The 22927-nt window shown below is 41.1% G+C and overlaps 1 protein-coding gene across 2 annotated transcripts in view; it reads right to left on the reverse strand.

The window, feature by feature from the left end:
- Nucleotides 1–1442: 1442 nt before the first annotated feature.
- The window catches only part of LOC101870542 (ankyrin repeat domain-containing protein 26), a 61516-nt gene continuing 40031 nt past the window's right edge, over nucleotides 1443–22927 (reverse strand). Inside the window, exons 26-37 of one of the 2 annotated variants that reach the window (XM_034063040.1) lie at nucleotides 21175–21327; nucleotides 20111–20283; nucleotides 19816–19909; nucleotides 16804–16878; nucleotides 15534–15668; nucleotides 14385–14497; nucleotides 13858–13999; nucleotides 12706–12987; nucleotides 11925–12160; nucleotides 11026–11272; nucleotides 4347–4392; nucleotides 1443–2887 (exon numbers count right to left, since the gene is read on the reverse strand). In XM_034063040.1, coding sequence (XP_033918931.1) covers nucleotides 2736–2887; nucleotides 4347–4392; nucleotides 11026–11272; nucleotides 11925–12160; nucleotides 12706–12987; nucleotides 13858–13999; nucleotides 14385–14497; nucleotides 15534–15668; nucleotides 16804–16878; nucleotides 19816–19909; nucleotides 20111–20283; nucleotides 21175–21327 — 1848 coding nt within the window. In that variant the 3' untranslated portion in view covers nucleotides 1443–2735. The remainder of the gene's footprint in view (nucleotides 2888–4346; nucleotides 4393–11025; nucleotides 11273–11924; nucleotides 12161–12705; nucleotides 12988–13857; nucleotides 14000–14384; nucleotides 14498–15533; nucleotides 15669–16803; nucleotides 16879–19815; nucleotides 19910–20110; nucleotides 20284–21174; nucleotides 21328–22927) is intronic. The other variant, XM_034063041.1, reaches the window with a different exon arrangement.

Consider the following 22927-nt stretch of genomic DNA (forward strand, 5'->3'; position numbering starts at 1 on the left):
TAGCAATCCTCTTGCAGCTATTGAGGTGAAAAGGTTTCTAACATATCTTAGCAAGGAAATTTAGAAACACATTTGCTTTCTCTTTGGAAAGAGATCCGGAAGTTTAGAAAAGGCCCTGCTAAAGTCAAGGAAGTTCTCTCTCTGTCCACTGAATTACTGACATCATCATAGAAGACTATCAGACTGGCATCTTCTGCTCAGACCACAAGGAGGATTGCTCTGAAATACACAAAGAGTCTGGAATTTATTATTAGCAATCCCTCAGCTTTAGTCCACAATCTTAACGTAACTGTGCTTCAAGCCTCCCCAGAGGAAAAAGACAAATGTGTGCTAGGCATTTGCCTGGCCTCCAGGACAAGCTGAAGATACAGCTGTGAACAGAGCTGAAATGAGCAGAGGAGAGCTCTGGAGAGTTCTAGGGGTAGGGAAAAGTGTGAAAATTAATGTCAAGCACAGGAACAATAAACAAGGGCATGTACTACCAAGTTTAATTATCAAGTTGAAACAGAATATCGGGAATTAAATACAGTGTAAGAGCTTCACAGAAATGTATTTTCTTAAAAGGAACAGTGTTACAGTAGCATTCATTGCTTTCCTCACTGCCTGTTAACTCTCTGAATTACTGGGTAAACCACCAAATTTTTCTACTCATAATTCATCTAAGTACCACCACTCTTACTCTTCCAGAACTGGGACCTTGTGCTATAATCATCAGATCAGTAATAACTTTTGCAGACAGGAAATGACAACTATAAATCTTCAGCAACAACAGAAATCTCCCTGAGAAAAGTAAACCTGCTTGTTTTATTGACACAAACATCATAGAATGGTTTGGGTGGGAAGGGACCTTAAAGACCATCTAGTTCCGTGCCATGGGCAGGGACATCAGCTACTAGACCAGGCTGCTTAAAGCCCCGTCCAACCTGGCCTTGAAGACTTCCAGGATGGGGCAGCCTCAACTTCTTTGATCAACTTGTTCCAGTGACTCACCACCCTCATAGTACAATTTTTTTCCCTACTGTCTGTTCTAAATCTACCTTCTTTCAATTTAAAGCCATTCCCCCTAGTCCTATCATTAACTGCCCTTGTAAAAAGTCCCTCTCCAGTATTCTTGTAGGCCCCCTTTAGGTGTTGGAAAACTGCTGTAATGTCTCTCCCCTGAGCCTTTGTTTCTCCAGGCTGAACAAGCCCAATTCTCTCAGCCTGTCTTCAAACAGGAGGTGCTCAAGCCCTCTGAGCATCTTTGTACTCCTCCTCTGATCTAGTGAGACCAACAGCTCCATGTTTTTCTTATGTTGAGGACACCAGAAGTGCACACAGGACTCCAGCTGGGGTCTCATGAGAGCACAGCAGAGTGGCAGGATCACCTGCTTTGACCTGCTGGTCATTCTTCTCTTGATGCAGCTCAGGACACAGTTGGTTTCTGGGCTGTGAACACACACTGCTGGCTCGTGTTCAGTTTCTTATTGACCAACACCCCCAAGTCCTTCTCTGCAGGGCTGCTCTGAATCTCTGGCCAACCTGTAGCTGTGATTGGGATTGCCCTGACCCAGGTGTAGGACTCTGCAGTTTGCACTGTTGAACTTCACGAGGTTTGCACCAGCTTACGTCTCGAAAATGTTAAGTTCCCTCTGAATGCCACCCCTTCCCCTCCAGCAGTCTCACAACACTGGCTAATATTTAGGCTATAGCCACCGTATCAGCTGCTAGCAGTGACAAAAAGATTAGCCATTGCAACACACAAATTAGTTCTGGAAATACTAAGGAGACTGAAAGTTGATTCCTTTTTTACCCCATATGAACTGCTTCAGGTGCACCACAGGTGTTGATGTAGGACCTGTGAAAGTTTAAAGCTGCAGCCATTTTTCATACAAAAATCAACATCAATAACACAAGAAACAACGGGCACAGAATGAAACACCGAGGTTCTGTGAAAATCAGGGAACACTTTTTTACTGTGATGGAGGGTGAGCACTGGCACAAGTTGCCCATGGGGGCTGTGGAGTCTCCTACCTTGGAGATATTCTAAAGCCAGAATAGTCCTGGTCAACCAGTACTAGGTGGTCAACCAGCAGGGGGGCTGGACCAGGGGACCTCCAAAGGTCCCTTCCAACTTCAGCCATTCTGTGGTTCTGTGATACAAAACAAACAGACCAAACAGATCACATCATAACTTCCTTGGCACTACTATACACTCCCAGTAATTTTAAACCTAAGGTGCATCAAGTGACAGTAATGTAAAGTGCCTTATTCTCCAGCTTTAACACTACTAAAACTTTATCAGCAGAAATATTCCCTGCATTAGGATTGAAGCCTTGCACTCAAAGCACATTGAATAATATCCTAAGCATTAAAATAACATTGGAAACATTAAAAACACTAAGAGTGAAAGGATTAAACAGAACAAAGGGAGCTCTTTTGTTAAAACACAGAACACGAGTGGAATAAAATCGTACACCATGTAAATAAGAAACATTTTGGCAGTTCTGTCAAGCTCAAGAACCAAGGTTAGTCAATCTGTTAGAAAAAAATAGATATGGTTCTTACTGTAGGTGCAAAACAAAACAACTATGCAGCAATAGACCAACAGGTAAGTGTAGTGTCCTTGACATCCATTTACGAGACAAAGAGTCACACTGCAATAAACATGTTTTCACATCTGTACCACGGGATGGGAAACCATAGATGCACTATATAAACAAATTTATTTCCAGAGCTTTTCCATAGCATTTTGTTCAAATTAGGCAATTTTTGGTTAAAACATCACGGTACTCCTGTATTGCCCTGCAAAGGGGATCCTGGTCAACAACATGGACATTTTTTGAAGATCCGTCAGTAGATCTCATGGGAGAGACTCCAGCAGATCCAGTTTCAAGCTCAGCAGTGGCTAGGGAGAAAAGAGAAAAGGTTCCTGGTGTTACTTTCACAGTAGACAGGGCCAAAGATATTACTGTAAAAACATCATGGGTAACTGGAGAAACTGCAGTCCCTAACGAGATTTTAAAAATTCCAAGGGAACATAACAATGAAACAGCTAGGCACAAAGAGAGAAACATTTTTTTCCAGCTTTGCTTATCAGCCAATGGTATTTCTAAAGCTAGTCAAAGAAATTCCAGAGGCTACACACTTAACATCCCAGGGAATCCACAAACTAGTCCTACTCATGAACCAGTGCCAAGTTCAGCTCCCTACAGACCTCTTTAACCTCAAGTATTCGTTTTCCTTAAACGTCCAAACCAGGGACTTACTGGAACACTACTCCTAAAAAACAGCTTCTACATTCACTGGGGCAAACTTTTAAAGCATCTGCCTGTGAAAATGCAAACACCTTTGCTCTACAGTCAGGCCAGGACATGTTTCCCAGCCTGGCACCTTCTCTGAGGAGTGTCTTTATAACTTGCCCTGGCAAAACCCTCTTTCCTCCATAAACACACACACCCAATGAAAGCAAACTTGCCTTTGCCATCTTTCTCCAGTCATCTTTTTCTGACAAGGTCCCCAAACCAAACACACTCCATGATTCTTAACAGATGCAAAATTATGTTCAAAATAATACATGTGGATGCAATGTAATGGCTTTGTGTCCATTCAGACACATGGGAAGAGCTAGGAAGGTACGGTTGAACACTATCTGATTAAAAACATACAGGAACAGAACAAAATCCTCTTAGGGTCTACCTGCCCTGAAATGGCACCAGTCACTGCAAAGCCATTGACCTGGAGGAACAGCTGTCATGAAATACGTGGAATTCCTCTTCAGACATCCAGCCTCATATTATGTAGCATGTTTTATGATATGTATTACAAGCACTCAACTCATCTTATGTTTGCCTAAATACTACTAATTGCTCTTTTCCTAAAGAAAGGGTATCTTTTGACATTGATTATATTATTCTTGCTTACTCAAAACAGGTGGCAACATACAAGCTACAAATACAGGCAAAAATCAAGAACTAACAGCAGAGAATGTGTCTGGTATGGTTTAGTGCTGAATGCAATCAACGTACATGGAAGGAGAAAGGACAGCTGAAATCTACAGAATCTTATCTCAGGGCTTCTTTTATGTTTGATGTGCTTGAAGATTAACTTTAGTGAAAGGTGACATCTGCTTTAGCCAGTGTATCTGTGTGATAAACAGGTTAGTTTTCTTTGTTCTTGTTATTTTTCGGGCAACTGCATAACATTCTACATAATACTGGAGGTTTTCACATTGACATCTAAATTGGAAAGTTAGCAGAAAAACCCTGTGTTTAGCATGGGAACTTGGCAGCTTTCAAGCCATTATGTGCAAGAGTTAGGAACAGTCATCTTTTTCCTTTAAAAGCACTCCTAACATGACACATTACCCTGTTCAAGTTGTTTAGTGATTTTTTCATCCAGTTCCTGCCGTACCTGGAATCATACAGAAAATATACACTTAATATATTAAGTTATATTTTTGTAATATTAAACATCTATAACACTGTTAAAATACACACATAAAATGATCAAAACTAAAAAGAATCATCCCAAATAGAAACATCTTGGTTAGGGGTCAGAGGTCCCATTTACAATGAAGAGAACCTCCTGATCAGCCAGGCTGTAGCATTCTCACCGCTGAGCAACATTAATCATAGCACAACCTGTAACTCACCAGCTGGAATTTAACTAGGCATTTAAAACATATACAGGAAGAACACAAAGTGGAGTTATTACAATGAAGGTGTGGCTAAAGTCTAGCAACATATACATGAGCTGAATGTCAGCTAATTGCTCAGATGTGTACAAATGCCATCCACAGGGACAAATTCAGTTGTCTTCTGTAACTTCATAAGAACAGGGATGCAGTTGCAGCTGCCAAAGAACTGACACGTACTGTTGTACAGAAAAAAAACATGCCAATGTTCTTTTCTCCACCTTAAGATGGAGAATTGAAAGTGCTCCTGCAGATCATGCCAGGATTTTTCTTTGTTATTGCAAATACCATGACACACATATAAAAACATACTATTTTTTCTTGTGAACTTAGTAATAAGCAAAGATATCAACACCTACAGCTTCTACTCATCAAGTGCTGGGGGATTTATTATGTAACCAAAAAATTTGCTTCGATCACTAGAAAGAAGCACTTCTCCTTTCTTCCCTAGAAGGTGGTTATTGCTACCAATTAAGTTATTCTCATGACTGACTTCAAAGTCTCCATAAGAAAAAATCAGGTATTTTTGAGAATCACAGTCAAACACTATAAGCTGTTGTTTACATCTGATAGCACATGTGACTCCTGCATTTTTTCCATCAAGTTTGTGACACACAGAAGTGGATTTCAAAACAGATACCATACAGCTTCCACACCTTTGGTGGCCACAAAGATGCTGAAGGGCTTGGACTATGTGAGCTAAGTGGAGAGACTGAGAGCTGCAACTGTTTCTTTACTGGAGCAGAGAAAGCTCTGGGGGACCTTAGTTATGCGTATAAATACCTGCTGGGGGGAAGAAAACAAGATGGAATCATAATCTCAGTGCTGCCAAGTAAAAGAACACGAGGAATGGGTACAAATCTAAATGGGGAAATTCCACAGAGCAGGGGTGAGGTTGGAGTAGATGACCTTTGTAGGCCCCTTCCACCCTCACCCATTTTGTGCTTCTCTGATTTTAGTACTGAATCCCTGAGGGTATTCATGCATTTTATGAAATGAGCAGGCTCATCTAGCAACAAAAAGAACCAGAACACGGTACAATGTACTCAACTGGCCATAGGGCGCAAGAGCTTCAGGAAAGGAAGCACTCTGCATACTCTCACAAGAGGAGCAGTCACAGACTAACTGCAAGGGCCAAAGAAGTGGACCCATAAGCCAGCAGATTAGAGAGAAGGGCCATCTCTGCAGGACTGCAGGAATAGTTGTGACCTAATCCACTACTCCTCCAGACTGGAATAGTGTGTTCCTTCACAGCTAGAAGAGAGGAGCTGAAAGAACAACAGAAAAGGATCACCCAAATCTCTACTTGTTCTCAAACAGATACGAGCAGCATCCAAGTCCTGGGGAGAAGGGATCCCCTAACACTTTTCCAGAAAGCAGCGTTGACTTACTAAATGACCCACAGGAGGAACTAGTGAACTCAGAGACTAGGAACCCAACGTCAGAACAGTACCAGTACTTCAGACACAACCACTCTAACTACCAAGAACTTTCTGAATATCAGAACTGGCAAGGAGGATTAACTAGCATATTCCTATAGATTAAGAAGTTCCGTCATAACAGATGAAATCCATACACTGTCGTCTTATAGATGGTTAACTACCAAGGAAGCCATATGTCGTGCTTTAAGCCCAGCCGCCAACCCAGAAACCACATAGCTGCTTGCTCACTGCCCCCGCTTCCTCCCCCCATCACTCCAGGAGTGATGGGGAGGAGAATTGAAAGAATGTAACTCCCACGGGTTGAGATAAGAACAGTCCAGTAACTAAGGTATAACACAAACCACTACTGCTGCCACCAATAATAATAATGATAAGGGAAATAAGGGAAGAGAATACAACCGCTCATCACCTACCAATCAATACCCAGTCTGACCCAAGCAATGATCTAGCCCTTCCGGGTAACTGCCACCAGTTTATACACTGGGCATGACGTGCTGTGTAATGGAATACCTCTTTGGCTAGTTTGGCTCAGGTGTCCTGTCTCTGCTTCCTCCCAGCTTCCCCTCCTCCCTGGCAGAGGATGAGACTCAGAAAGTCCCTGGTCAGAGTAAACATTACTAAAAACATCGGTGTTATCAGCACTGATCCCAGGCTGAAAATCAAAACCATAGCACTGCACCAGCTACTAAGAAGGAGAAAAATGACTGCTACTGCTGAACCCAGGACATCATAACATTACAAATACATAGTGCATCAAAGTACCCTACAGCAGTCTTTCTTTCACTTGGGCAAACTAACATGCTAAAAATATTAGGAAAATGTGAATGCATAAGTAAGTTTTAATTGAAACCTAACAGCTTAAATGACAAAACATTTCTAGTATAAGATACCACCCAACATTAAACAATACTGGCTATAAACCTTGTCACATATCTGGCTGCACAGAAGAAAGAACAGATTTTTGGTTAAGGAGCTGAAGAAGCAAGAAAAACAACCTTAAGTTCAAGACTCTTCAGTGAGAAATATGAACACAGCCTGTATGTTAATGAAGCAAGTAAAAAAGCTAACAACACAAATACTGGCACAATACAAGAGAGAATATGGAAAACAAAATTGGAAAAGCAACAGAAATTGAGAGAGTAGGAAGCAGACATTCCCTTTTGCATGTTACTTAAGAAAGCTGGTTTCATAACTGCACTAATTCAAACTGATTGCAGCTAGCAGAGTTCACTATTACCTTGTGTTTCAAGACACACATCCATTTTCACCTGTCTTTGCCACAGCTGTTTGGATTTAAATTTGGAATTTATTAAACCTAACAATAGAATTCCAGTCTCAAAATCTCCTTGCAGCACTTGCAGCAGATATTCCTCACCTTGGTCTATCTACGGACTAAGGCAGCAGTTCCAAAATTATGGTACACATGCCACTAGCAGTACCTCGTATTTGTGTTTCATCTGACTCAGTTTAGTTCTGGATGTTTAGATACCAATTCATCAGCAATTTGGGAGTCAGTAGACCAGATCATTAGAAGACAAAAAGACCCCATCTAAGATCATTTTACTACTGTGAAGGACAGGCAATACACACATACATCCTTCTTATGACACAACTTTTACTATGAAACAAATTTCAGCCAGCCTCCTTCCAGAACATAATGAGCTGCTAGTTGCTACAGTCACTGCTTGTAATTACATGCACAGAATTTTTAAAGTAGTTGTCATCTATTCCTCATTCCTAAAATAACAAAATTAAAAACACAATAAAATCTAATAAAAATTATAACAAAAGCCAAAAGACTTAAAAACCAAAGACATTTGCATATGATTGGGGTTCTATTGGTTAATGGGCTTGTGTCAGTATGAACACTTTTGTATTTTTCAAGATACTTCTGCACTTCTATGTCAAGATTATTAATTTCTGTAGCATATGTATCTGGATAAGGGGGGAGGGGATATACTGTAATGGAACACATTTCTTTATTCTAAACCAAACAAAAACAAAATTAAAAAAATCATAGAATGCTCATTTTTTACTGAGCTTGCCACACAACCATCTTCAAAATATAAGCCTATATGCATAATCACTGACATTGACTATTATGTTAAGCAGCAGTTTAGGAAAATTGATCTTTCAAGCCTTTAAACTCCACATTCCTTAGTTACGTCTAAAAGAAGCAGCTGTGTCTATCTGCTAGAGGAGCACTTCTTCCTCTTGTCTGCAACCAGCATCATTTACCAATGTTATTTCCAACAGCTGTATGGACAAAGAATTAATAACCAGCATTTTGAATAATAGTGTGAAATGTTTTCACCTCCTTGCCCCAGAAGCTATTTCAAAGCTTTTGCACAAACCAAGTTTACATAAACATCCTCCTCTTAAGAACGACATGTCCTCTACCTCACACAGTTTTTCTCACCTTGAGGAAGCTACTGTGAGAAACACCAAATCTGCTCAGACAGCTCTGACTAAAAATAGAAGCGCACGATGACTACCTGAGACACACTTCAGTTTAAGCTCCCTAACTCCCTGTGATTATAAGCTTTGCTGGCATAAGCATTTGTAATCTCCAGCCAGAAGGCACTGCTCAGCTTGAATTAAAAGGCAAGACAAATTTGGTAGAAGGGAACCAGGTTACTGGGAAAAAACTGGGGGCATAACTGAAGTGAACAGTGAAGTACAGAAAAGTCTTAAAGTCAGAGAAACTCTTTCGTCTTTAAACAATCTGATAGGCAGAGTACTAAGCAGCAAAGTGCTTACAAAGGCAGAGTACAGCCAGCAAAGCGCTTCAAAATAGACAAACTGTAATTTCTGAATTCTTTCTTCCAGTTACCTCCTGTCTCCAGAACAGTACAAGATTCCTGCAGAAATAACAGCACCTGGTAATTTTGCATTTGGAAACTGACTGACATTCAGCACCCATTACTGTATGCAGACAGATATATACAGTTTTCCCTTTTTGTTACTTCCTGACTTAAAGCCTTACTTCCAGTTGAATCTCCTTTTTTTAGACACATGTTAAGAATCCTTCCTTTCAATTCCTCAAAGATACAGTATGGCTTTAAACACTGTTAATGACATACTGCACCCAGCTGAGGAAATTTAAACCAGCAGTTCTAAGTGAAATACCCACTTAGATGCAAGTCCTTCAGCAACTACTGCACCTCTGAGAATCCTGTTACTTTTTTCTGAAGGACTCTGACAAAGAAGATCAGGTTTTAAGACTTGCCTGAATACACTGAACTGTACTCCTGGCCTGAAGACACCAAACTGTGACTTCTGGTTACACGGAGTTTGTGATTACAGTTAGTCTCAGTTGTTCCCTAAGTGGCAATGACAGGAAAAAATATCACAAAAGGATGTGCAGCTGGATTTAGTATTAGGGAGGATAAATTCAGACCAGTAATTTTAAGTCCCAGAAACCAGCCAAAACCTGCAGTTTTGACTGAGGGAAAACAGGCATGCTGAGATTTCCAGCTTTCTCTTAAGAGAACCTGATAGAAGTGGTAAGGAATTGGTGAGTTCTCTGAGCATTCAGGAAGTTTTACTCATAGAATCAACTGGGTTGGAAAAAACCTTTAAGATCATCAAGTCCAACTGTTCATCTTCATTCAAGGAAGAACACTTTAGAATTTAATACTGTATTAAAATTAAAATCTAATCCTATTAAGACAAACTGTGTAAGAGTAAATTATTCTCAGCTCAGCTGACAACAAACTAAGTCTCTGTAACTTGTAAACAAGATCAAACACAACTTCTAGGGACCTAGCACTACTAACAAAATTGCACTAGGAAGGAGACATTCAGATAAGTAAGAAAGCTCTGAAACGAACAAACAAGCCCTCAGCTGATGTCAGAAACTGGAGACTGGGAAAATGTCATACATAACTGTTCAACTTCCTTGAGATTCTGCTCAAGGCTGATAGGTATTTTTGGTTCTGTTTTTATAAACCTCCAAAGCAATGCCTCAAAATACAGTATCAAATCCTAAAGGCATTACCCAGCACAGTAACCTGTCACAAAATATGAGACGTGTGCTCGGAAAAGAAACTTTATGGGTGCTACTGAAATCAGGACACATTGACTAAGAAAGAACAGTATCACCATTCTCAGATCTAATGCATGCTTTCCTTGGAATCAGCTCAAATGTTTTTCACAAGTAGGTCTGGGAATCATTCTTCACAAGGAAGTTGAAGCAGCCTATATACCAATTTGAAATACGCATCTGCGTATATTAGCAACTGGACACAAACAATAACCTGTGAAATAGCCTTTTAAAATATTTCTGCAATACATTTAAGGAAAGCTAGTAAACCAGTAAAGGTCTCTCGATACTGACAAAACTTTGAGATATCCAGACTGTTCCAATTTCTTTGGGAAAATGGATAGGACCACCTGAAGAATGTTCCTGTAATTCAGCTACGAAACACTTAGTACTCTTTCTTTCTTTCCCTTCACTATCTTTTTTCCTGCTTATTACTACTCTTCAAAAAAAAGGCAAACAAAGATGTCTAATGGGATTTTGCAATCGTAAAGTTACCTGATTTAAATAGGTCATACCTACTATGCATTAAAATTTAATGAAGATGTTAGCTGGGAACTTTCTATGCCACAGTATTCTTGATCAAAGTTCCTTTTTTTAAAGAACGTAGTTACACAATGCATTATTCAGATTTCAGTATTTGTTAGTCTTTGAGCATTTCTGGAAATTTGTATAACCTGGATGACCAGAAGTCTTCATCCTGACCACCTCTAGCTGTGTACTGTTTTGATCATTAGCGGTTGTTCTGAAATATTAGACCACACGGTCTGGATCTATAAATGAATTCTAACTTTAGGCTAAAAAACGTAACTTTGCTTATGGATATTCTTTAGCAGTAGTTGAGAACACTGTTTCAAAATGCTTACCTTAGCCATATAGGCTTCAACCCTGTTTCTTGATGACAATGCGTTCCAGGTTGGACTTAAGAAGCTTCCTCCTAGACTTAGACTTCTGTTCAGTGTCAAGCTGTTGCCAAGATGCCCCAGCTCAGTTGAATACTGAACTGGACTTTCAGCCAGACCTCCACTGACAATGCTGCTTGTGAATAAAGCTTTGTTTCTGCAGCGCTCCTGAAGGAGCTTAGCATTGGCTTCTGCTAGTCTCTCATTAGCTCTGAAACATTCAGAAACACACAAAGAGTTATCTTTCATAGTAACACTTCTGCAAAGTTACCCTCCAGGTCTATGACTATTATTTGACTTTTGAAAGTGAAAGGGATGAAGAGCATGCAAAACAAGAGCGTCGTTTGATCTGAGGTTTTTTTGGGACTTATTTCTAAGAAGTCACACTACCTGCAAGGAGTAGCCAGAGTTACCAACACTTAGGACTGAAAGGTACATCACCTGTGTAAGAAAACTCTAGGCTCAAACCTCAGACACGCTGCTAAAATAAAATAAAGATTTTTTTTTTTCTTCACAGAATCAAATTCTGTTCTCTGAAAGACCTACACTTACTCAAGTAATAAGGAACTTGAAACATATCTTTTCTTCCGTACCCAGGAGAAGAGGAGGAGATGACTAGAAACTGACAAAAAGACTCAATGAACTTAAAAGATGCCATATTGATGCCACAATCAGTGGTACTGCTGAAGCACTAAAGAGACAGCTCTAATGAAGGGGAAGGGTCTTAAGGTACTTTCCTAACAAATATGCCATCTTATGCCTACATGCATAATGCTGACCAGATGGAGAAGAGGAATTTTAGGAGGAAAATGCATGAGGAAAAAGTAGTATCTTATTACCACTCCAAAAAAGGATGCACGCACCTTTCCAGTTTATTTCCTAGGCGTCTTCTAATTTTTAATTCCTCCAGATACAGCTCTTTGTACCTTTCCACTTCCGCATGCGTGGATTCTTGTTGAAAAATGCCGTCTTGTTGGGTATTTTTTATCCTGTCCAATTCACATTCAAGATCTCTTATTCTATGCTTTAGCTGGTTTCTCAGAGAAGCATGATGACTGGCTCTGATTTGTTCTAATCTGTCCTGGGAAACTGCCTGCGTCTGAAGCAGATAATGCACTTTCAACCACCACAAAGAAAAAGATAACTCTCCCCACCAGTCAATTGCATATACTCAATTTCAAGGACCCAGCTTTATTCAGTGAGGCAAGTGTGCCTCCTCACTACCATCAGCCATCAAGGCAGAACCCTAGAAATATCACATGACATAATTTAGCACTATTTTTCATCAAAGCTATTCATGAAAGAACATGTCTCTATAAGACAGGCCATATAGAAAAGAATTCATGTAAGTTGCAATACCCATTCAAGGATGAGCAGTGAGAACAAGACCAGTGTACAGCAATACTCCCCAAAACCTGTAAAATGGAAATCTACCCTTGGGCAAACTGTCGATTCAAGGAACTACTGCCACATTGCACACACATAAAAGAACTCTGTCCCAGTCATATTCCCTTCTCCCACTACACTCCAGGAAAGACAGCACTAACACATGGAATCAGGCACCAAAAATAAAATACTAGAAAATTATGACCATAACAGAATTCTGTAACAGAAACTACAGACACATGTGAGAAATTCACTTACCTGCAAAAACAGATTGACTTCTTCTAGTTTTTGTCTTATTTCTTGTGCGGCTCGTTCCTCTACCTCTCTTTTGTATTGCTCTATCAGGCTGCGATCTACCATGCTAGTCTCCAAATGATGTTTGAGCTTAGCCACCTCTTCTTTCAGCTGGCATTCGCTCTTCTCCAGTTGTTCATGGCTCTCACGCATGGTGGACAACTCTTCCCGCAAACTGCTGTTTTGTGCTTTGAGCTGCATGCATGTTTTAGACTCTTTCTCCAGCTGCTGGGAAAGGTCACCAACCTGTAGACAGTGGGGGAGCAGAAATTAATGAATGGACTGGCCATCAAGACTATTGTTATCATCTGGTAACTCAGTATTAAAACTAAAGTGAAGCCAGGAACTTTTTTTAAACAAGAACAGCTTTCACATAATTTCTGACAGCATTCCTCAGGTTCCGCATTGTGTCCTGGGAAACAACTATACCATTTAGAAAAGCAAAACCTGTACTGTCTCCCACCCAACTTGTGCCTAAGAGATGGCTCAGGGGCCAATCTTGGGCAAAGCCAACTTCACACAGTTGTTTGATTTGCAGCACTGTTACCTGCCTCTCTTCCAGAGAAGGGATTCATCTGTGAGACCTTGAGGATGCTGCTGCAGCCTCAAGGTGCAGCCAGGCCTGTGCCAGGCCTCACTGTTCTCAGCCCTCAACCTCAGCCATGGGCATGACAAACTGGTAGGACGGCAGACCTGCCCATCCCTATAAACTGGACTGGCAATCTGCACTCACAGGGAGCCTGCCTGTTAACACAGGGCCTCTTCTGCCTTGCTTGGCAAGGACCTATGCGACTGCTCTGCAGCCCTGCCAGCCCTAGTGCCAGTTTTGGCTTGCTCTTGATGTTCCCTTGCAGATACTGCTCTGCCTATAACATTTTCTTCTTTATTCATCCTATCATAATTTATTCATCACTACCAGTATTATAGTTATCTATTACTGGAATAGTAGATAGAGCATCAAGAAAGATCAATCAATTCCAAAATACATCCAAGAAAGGAGGGGGGGGGGGGGAGGAAGGCAATCAATGAGAGTAGTAGTATAGGAAAGGAATAACACAGGTTTCAAGACGAAAAACACCACCACAATCACAAAAACATGACCAAACCAAAACTCACCGTTGCTCTTAATCTGCCAAGTTCATCAACCATTTCAGAATACCTGTTCTTCACTTCTCCCTGCCAATTAAGCTGGGACTCCATCTCTCTCTCCTCATATACCCTTACTTTCTTCATAGCTCTGCTCATAAGCCTCTTTAACCTGCACAGCAAATTGGTCAAAAAAACCTCAGTGAGGGACAAGAAGAATCATCCTCTTTCACATACTGTTATGTAAACAACACAGGCATGGCTTGCTTCATCATTAACTGGGAATTACTGAGAAAAAACAGCATTCCTGTACCGCAAATCACCTGGAGGGTCCAAACTTCATGTGAAAAGAAGGTTGAAAGACTTCCCTTCTTTGCAGAGTAAGTACAAAACAACCTGCCTTTGCTGTTCTTCTGGCAGCTATGGAAAACTACAGGCTCATGCACAGAAGTGTCTGGCAAGAAGATAGATGAGGCTTGAATTGGCTCACAAACTATTATGTACACCTCGTTGTACATTATAGTCTAATAGCACTTCACCATGCTAAGAAACCATACCTCTTACAGTCTTTCTGCAGTTCAATGTTTCTTTTCATTTCCTGATCCAGACGCAGTTCGACTGGGCGTTTCAACTCTACCAGCTTTTTCACTTTCTTTCTTTCATTCTCACACTTACAAAATAGAAAAGATACATGACACACAGAGCATAGGAACAATGCAGTATGTGCATCTAGCCTTCTCCAGAAAGAAGCTGCAGTATATCTGTTAGCCTAGTTCCACAGAATGTCAAGGGACAGAATTCCTGAGAACAGTTAATTCCTTAGTGTTTTACAACAAATAGGACAATAGCTAACAACAGAAACAGATGCCCTCCCTGATACTAAGGTCACTCTTCTAATGATTCACAGCAAAAAGCTGGAAAAGGTGCTGGAGAACACTTCTGACAGTTCCTCTGCTCATAGCAGGGATTATGTAGGTATACACATCACAGGAGCAGAGAACAATCTAAAGCTTTCATGGGACCTCCAATAACCAAAAGGCAGGGGCTTATGGAGGAATTTGATCTTTCAGAGTTCTTTAGTGCTTTATTCCCCTCTACCACTACCTATATCTCCTCTTTCTGGGTATTTGCTTACCGACATCTCCCTCTTGGTGTTTTCTCAGCCAAACAAGAGGAGAGTTGGTAACTGTTTTGTACTTCCATTTTTCTTCCACACAAAAGGAGAAAAGGGAAAGACTGACCCATGGAAACTGGCAGCAATTTCTTGCTTCCTAAGCACTAGTTCATTTGCCCAGTATTCCTTCAGTACAGATTTCTGCAAGGCTTTTAAGCTCCTGCTAACCTGAAAATTTGCACCAGCTCCCTGAAGCACTGCACTGGAAGCACAAAGCATTTTAACACCACCCAGAAGCCAAGGAGTTAGAAAATGATCAGAAGGAATCCAAGAAAGAACTGGGGAACTGTGGCCTTATCTGATGTGCTCAACTGATAGCAAACCACACAGGGAACTCTTCCGAATAGAATTGCTGCAGAATTTACACAAAGATACCCAACTAGCTTTCCCTGGATGATCCCCAAATGACAAGATACTCAGAGCTTGAATGACAGGAATAATGGAAAAAAGCACAGTATGCAAGAACTCAACAAAAAGGTGGAAACAGTTCTCTGGGTACTGACTACGTGTTTTAAGAATTTGCTGGGCTCACCTGTTCCAGGAGTTCAGCCTTTTCCCTGTCAAGCTGAGCAACACGCTCTTCAAGATGGGATCTTGACTTCAAATGCTCCTCCCACATGCTGTGTAAGTCATTTGATGTCAGACCCAGCACATTCTGCTTTTGCATCTATGAAAGCAACAGCAGCAAAAGAAAATCTAAGGTGACCAGAAAGACAACAGTGCAATAGACAGCAGCAGCACAAATGGAAACAGGCCTAAATGCTCTTTTCCCAGTCCAAGATCTATGGTTAAAGTTAATGCAGAGACATAACATAACCAAGAACAGCAGCTGAGCCTGGTGGAATGAATGAATGCTGTTGAAGTGGCAAGATATGGTTGCAACTTTGGGGAATAAGATGGCACACGCACACACGCACACACAATCACCCTACAACTTTCTTCCAAAGGTTGTCTGGGGTTCCTAGCAATACATACTTTATAAGATAAGAATTCCGCTAGTGCCCACCACAGAAAATACTCATGGCTTCTGTACATCTCCTAGGAGTAAGAAAATGTTTTCAAATCACCAATGCTATTTATGCTTCTACCCAAAGGAACAATGTTTTGCCCAACAGATACACCTGAGTGGAACAGAATTTGCTGATTTAGTTCACATATAAAGAATACAAGTTGACTAGATGCTTTTAGTGGCATTCTGTAAGGGGAGGAAAAATAATAAATTAAAAGATGTCTAATGATCTACAGGAAGTCATGAAAACCTTGGCACAGAGGCTCAGATAAAAAAAATTCTTAGGGTGTACAACTTTCTCAAGTGTCCTTACAGAGTAGTGAAATGCTGTGTCTTATGACAGAAGCTAATATCTCAAGGGAAAGCTCTGGCACAGCTGCAAAGATAACATGGATCTCCCCAGTCCAGTCTCATTTTGCAGCTTTCAGCCACAGATCTATCTCCCTCTACCCATATCATTCATCCTATTCATCACCTGCCGTGGTTTAACTTCAGTAGGCAGCTAAGCATGACACGGCCACTTGCTCATTCCCCCAGTGGGATGGGAGATAGAATTCACCAGACGAATCATGCTGAACACAAGTTCTTGCACACCACAACACAGACAGAAAACACAGCAGCAGGAGAATAAGGAAACTTACAGCCTCTTCCCTTGAGGGTGCTTTGCCCTAAAACTAGAAGGGCATTTTTCAGCTTAACTGTGCCTACACAGCCCACCTGGTATTTTCATTAATTACCTGCATACAAAATATTCCAAGACTAAACCAGTCATTCACAGAAGCCAGACATGTACCTGTTGGCAGTGACCCTCTGCAGCTGCCTGTGTTGCCCGCAAGCTAGTTAACAAGTCTTCCAAGAGGTTATGAACCTACAGAAGCATTAAAAGGAGCAGTATGAGTTTCCAGACTGAAGTTTACACCTCATTACCAGAAATAAGTATTACATAACCTTCTTCACCTCTTTATTTCTACAGCATTTACATAGAATCATAGAATCATAGAATAGTTAGGGTTGGAAAGGACCTTAAGATCATCTAGTTCCAACCCCCCTGCCATTGGCAGGGACACCTCACACTAGACCATATCACCCAAGGCTTCATCCATGAAGAGCCAATGACCAAAACAGCCACAGTTTGATGTCACTATAAAATTGTTTGCAGTCATCAGCTCTAGTGTTTTGCCTCAGAGAGAGAGAGAACACCATGCAGGATACAAAGTCTGTTCGGTGAAAACAGGCTGAAGTGCTTTTCCCATCCACAGTACATTTGAAAACCATGCCCTATTAACTAAAGGGAAGGATCAGAATCAGGACTGCCTTCCCTCTTCTCTTGTTAATACATCATAAAACTCAACTTTTACATGCAGTTATTTGCAAAATCTATTCAGTCCTAATAAGAAACTACAGTCGTAACAAGAGCTCTAGTTCACTGGTTACAATACAAAAATAATTTGCTTCACACAGGCCACAGATAAAAGCACCTTATCTAAGCTAAAAATAACATTTTCTTAAAATTAGAGGCAGTGGGAAATTCCAAGACTCGCACCAAGTTCCGCAAATGACACAAAAGGCATTTCTCTCCTCTCTTTCATGAAAACGAACACACACCAAGTGGCCAAAGGAAAAGCAATTCTGCACAGCAAAAGTGTTTTGTTCCAAAGTACAATATAGCAATATTTTGTATTATAAAATAAAAATATAAAAATAAATAAAATTAAAAAAAACAAGTGTTTTGTTCCAAAAGATAAAAAATTAATTTTGTTCCAGTCTGATGATGCCAGTCAGGCCTCCAGCATAAAGTAGAATTTCCATGACTTAAGTTGATGAATACCCTTAAAAATCCTCAGGGCAGTGAGAAGAGCACACAGCAAGCTCACTGCCCTGGACTTCAAGACAGCAGACTTTGGCCTCTCCAGGAACCTGCTCAGTAAGGTTCCATGGGATAAAGCCCTAGAGGGCAGGCAGGCCCAAGAATCCTGGTTGATATTCAAAGATCACCTGCTCCAAGATCATGAGCATTGCATCCCAACTAGAATGAAATGCAGCAGCAGGACCAGGAGGCCTTCACAGATGGATAGGGAGCTGCTGAGAAAACTTAGAGGGGAAAAAAGCAGCTTATAAAAGGTGGAAGCAGGCTGGGAAAAACACAGGGATATTGTCCAGGTAGCTAGGGATCGTGATGGTCAGGAAAGCTAAGGCCCAGTTAGAACTGAATCTGCCCAGAGATGTCAACAGTAATAGGAAAGGCTTCTATAGGTATGTTTCTAACAAAAAGACAGACCAAGAATAATGTGGGCCATCTCTGGAAGGAAACAGGAGAACTGGCTACCCAGGATTTGGAGGAGGCTGAGGTTCTCAATGACTTCTTTGCCTCAGTCTTCACTGGCAAGTGCTCTGACCACGCCACTCAAGTCTTGGAAGACAGATGCAGGGACTGTGAGAATAAAGACCTTAAGCCCACTGCAGGAGAGGATCAAGTTCGGGATGATCTTAAGAACCTGAATGTGCCCGTGGGACCTGATGAAATCCACCCACGGGCTCTGGAGGAGCTGAAAAATGGTGTCCCTCAGGGGGCAGTGCTGGGACCGCTCCTCTTCAACATCTCTGTCAACGACATGGACACTGGGACTGATGCCATCTCAGCAAGTCTGCAGACAATACTAAGGTGTGTGGTTCGGTTGATACGCTGGAGGGAAGGAATGCCATCCAGAGGGACCTTGACAGGCATGTGAGTTGGGCCAATGCCAGCCTCATGAAGTTCAACAATGCCAAGTGCAAAGTCTTAGGTCTGGGTCAGGGCAATCCCAGGCAAAGCTACAGGTTGGGTAGGGAAGTAATTCAGAGCAGCCCTGCAGAGAAGGACTTGGGGGTGTTGGTCAATAAGAAACTGAACACGAGCCAGCAGCTTGTGCTCACAGCCCAGAAAGCCAACCGTATCCTGGGCTACATCAAAAGGAGCATGACCAGCGGGTCGAAGGAAGTAATCCTGCCCCTCTACTCTGCTCTCGTGAGACCTCACTTGGAGTATTGTGTACAGTTCTGGTGCCCTCAACATAAAAAGGACATGGAACTGTTGGAACAAGTCCAGAGGAGGGCCACAAGGATGATCAGCCCCCTTCCATGTGAAGACAGGCTGAGAAAGTTGGGGCTGTTCAGCCTGGAGAAGGCTGCGTGGAGACCTCACAGAAGCTTCCCAAGGGGCCTACAAGGATACTGGAGAGGGATTCTTCATCAGGGACGGTAGCAATAGGATAAGGTATAATGGGTTAAAACTTAGACAAGGGAAGTTCAGGTTAGATATAAGGAAGTCCTTTATATTGTGAGGGTGGTGAGGCACTGGAAGAGACTGCCCAAAGAAATGGTGAATGCCACATTCCTGACAGAGTTCAAGGACAGGCTGGACAGAGCTGTGGGCAGCATGGTCTAGTGTGAGGTATCCCTGCCAATGGCAGGATGATCTTCAGGTCCTTTCTCAACCCTAACCATTCTATGAATCTACAATACATATTGCAACAAGTGTTTGAAGCAGCATCTGATATCACAAAGGGTCTAAAGCAGACAACAGTTACACCAGCTTATTAATGTCAAATCTTTACCTTTTAGAGTATTAAGTAGGATTTGCTATAGTACCATGGAAAACTCTCAAAATCAGAAAGATGGGCAAAGGACCAGGCTGCTTTCTGACCAGCCTGTATTCTGGAGCTGTTTTCCCCAGGTTCTCCAGGAAAACCTCATCTCAAAAATTCCCCACACAAACAGGTAACTAGGCTCAAGAGCTCACAGAAAGGGAAGTTTATGACCAGCTTACTGAGGCAGAGGCTTGCAGGTCTCTCTGAAGGGCTTCATTCCTTCCGCTTTGTTGCTGGATCGTGGCTTCTAATCTGGCGTTTTCAATTTCAAGGCTTAGAAAGAAATACAGGTTTTATTGTGGGAATCCACCAGAGCACCAATTCAGAAAGAATAGCATGAAATAACACAATCAAATCCAAAACCACCTTCCAAAATAGTGCGTCAACTTGCTGTGATACAAGAAGACTATCCTGCTGTTTTTGCACAGCTCCAGAACGCGACAGACAGCTTGCTTCCCTGTGTTATTCTCTTACCGCTGCACGTGTTCTTCCAGTTGTTTGATAGTAGCATTAGTCCCAGAAGACGCCAACAGGAAGTCCTGCAGTTTCTGGCAAGCTACTACTTCTCTTTCCTTATTATCCAAGACAGTCTTCAAGTCATGGACACAACGCTCAGACTGAAGTTTCTGTTCTTCCAGCTCCTGGATCTGTCAAATCACAGGAAGAATCCACAGTAGTCAGGTTAGCTTTTACACAGAGGAATCAGCTGCTGCTGTAGACTTCAAGTACTGCACGTATCTGCACACACCCTCTATGCAAAGAGTACATTCACACCTTCATGCCTACTAGCAGAACCACACAAACTGTGTTGCTTCATCACCTTTTGTCCTGGCCACTCCCATGCCTCTACTGATTTCCCGTAGCACAGTTCAAAGTACCAGCACTGCCTCTCCTGCCCTTTCGGTGACTTGTGACACTCTATTCACTTGTTTGCTCCATTGAAAACATGAATCAAAAAAGTTCATACTCCTTCTAAAGTGACTTGAAGACTCCACCTCTTAAGGGGATTTGATTGCATTTTCAGAAATAACACTGCAAAATATGTTCCCTGACTCAGAAAGAAATTTACAATTCACTTTCAAGAAGGCTGCTTAAGGATGGGAAATCCTTAAGCAGGGCAAAAGTAGGCTATGGGAAGGAAATGAATAAATGTAGAATAAGTTACAAAAGTATTCAGAACTGGCATGTTACCTGGTGGTGGGAGTAGGGGGTAAACACAGAAATCATAAAAAAGCTGAAATGCAGCAGGCCAGTATTTCTATTCTTCTCCAGGTATCAGACATGCTTGGCCAAACCAAATGCAACACGCAAGTTTATTCTGCAAAGCACCTTAGCAAATACAAACACCTTTGTCTAAGTAAGGACAGCATCTGCATGTCAGAAGACATGGACACCAAGTTCATAGAACAGTGCAATTAATTCAGACATCATTGAATTAATCCTGTTCATGTTTTTTTCCTAGGATTTTAGCACAACATTTACTCCCGCTTTCATCAGGCACTCTTGGATTTTTTCATATAGTTACAGACATTATGTACCTTGGTGTTAACCTTTTCCAATTCCTTTTGCAAGCGCAGCTTGTCCTCCTCCAGGTCACAGCGGTAGCGTGTAGTAACTTCAAGTGAAGCTTCTGACATAGATTGCTTTTTAAGGGCATCAGCAAGCTCCTGCTGCAGCTGTCTGACCACCCCCTAATGAAACAGTTTAATGAACATGATGAAAGTTTTAGAACATTAAATAAACCTTTAACTTATTATATAATTAAACCTGGTTTAGGATTTAATTCAAAGGCATGAAATTTTGCCTGCAACCAGCAAGCATCTGTACGGATGACAACCTCTCTTCATCTCTCAGCTGAGCACCTCCAAGCTATTAGCAGCTGTTCATGAGGGCTTGTTTCCCAAAACATAAAAAGCACTCAGGTATTATTCTTCTCTGAAAAACATACAAGCACACACTGCGATCATGTGATTTTTTAACAACATCCAAAGAAAACTATTGTAAGAGACATAATTCGACTGCAGATATTAATCAGGTGACCAAAAGCAGGGCTGTGCTCTAGATCACTTTCGTCTATTCCTCCATTATAGAAATATAATTTAAAAAAGATATATGAGAAAGCTCATTTCAGGTATGCTTTAAGTATGTGCTGAATCACATTCTTCTGCAGCCTTCTTACCACCTTCATTTTAGACTACCAACTGAGTTTATACTGACATTAGATCTATGAAAATCTGGATAGTTCATACGTATATATCAAGTGTCTTCAAAAGGAATCTGTTATTTTGGTGTAAGAATACAAAGCAATTCACAGATTAATATGACTGATAGTACTTCTGAAGTTCTTCACTCCCCCTGTGACAACTCACAAATAAACAACAAGGTGGTTATCTGACATTATCTGAGATTCTGGATTTGTTATGAAGAAGGAAATTTAATTTTAAATCACTATTCAAACTATTAAGGGAAGCAAACCTTACACCAGAGAATAGAAATACGGAATGTGATTAGTTCTTATCTTTCAGAAAGTAAAAGAAGATTAAACAAAATGGGTAAGACAACTTTTAAATCACTGCTCTAGAACTGGTAGAATATTGTAACAATAGAGAAGAGAGTACCTACTCTTAGGAACATATATAACAATGCATTCTCCCACTGCCTACAGCTTTTTCAGCTGTTACTCACTCCTGCCTTTATTCTCTTCCACTCTTTTTCCTTTACAAAAGCCATCTACACACAGTAATAGGAGTAACACTTGGTTCATGTGTGTTTGAGCAATGTAAATTGATGCTAGTGCTCTGCACAGGAGCATGTTTCATACTTGTACTGTGTGAATTTGTAGAATGGTAGTTTAACTGATGTCCTAATGAGTGTTCTGTCCAGTTAACTAGTCTTTCATGGAGCCATAAGGAAAGAACGCATTTAAATATGGCTACACATCATAAAACAGAGAAAAGAAAGCTTAGGTTACTGTCTGAAATTACCTTCTCGAGGACCAGGCAGGCCCCTCAGAACCCCAACACACATAATAAATAAACAGCGGGACAGTACTAATACCCTTCAACTTTGATAGCAACTTATGGAGAAGTAATTTTTTTTTCCTCTGTAGGAGCTTAAAATAAATCCATCCCTATCACTTCACTTGTCCTCGTCTTCGTTTCTCAACCCTCGCAAATTGGATGGCTCTTTGTGTCATTAGTGTGTGACATAAAAATCAAACAAGAAATCATTCTATTGGGCATAAAATAGACTAATGAAATTTATAAAATTGTAGAGAAGAATCACTTTTCT

The sequence above is a fragment of the Melopsittacus undulatus genome, chromosome 5, assembly GCF_012275295.1.
Source record: "Melopsittacus undulatus isolate bMelUnd1 chromosome 5, bMelUnd1.mat.Z, whole genome shotgun sequence".
NCBI lineage: Eukaryota > Metazoa > Chordata > Aves > Psittaciformes > Psittaculidae > Melopsittacus > Melopsittacus undulatus.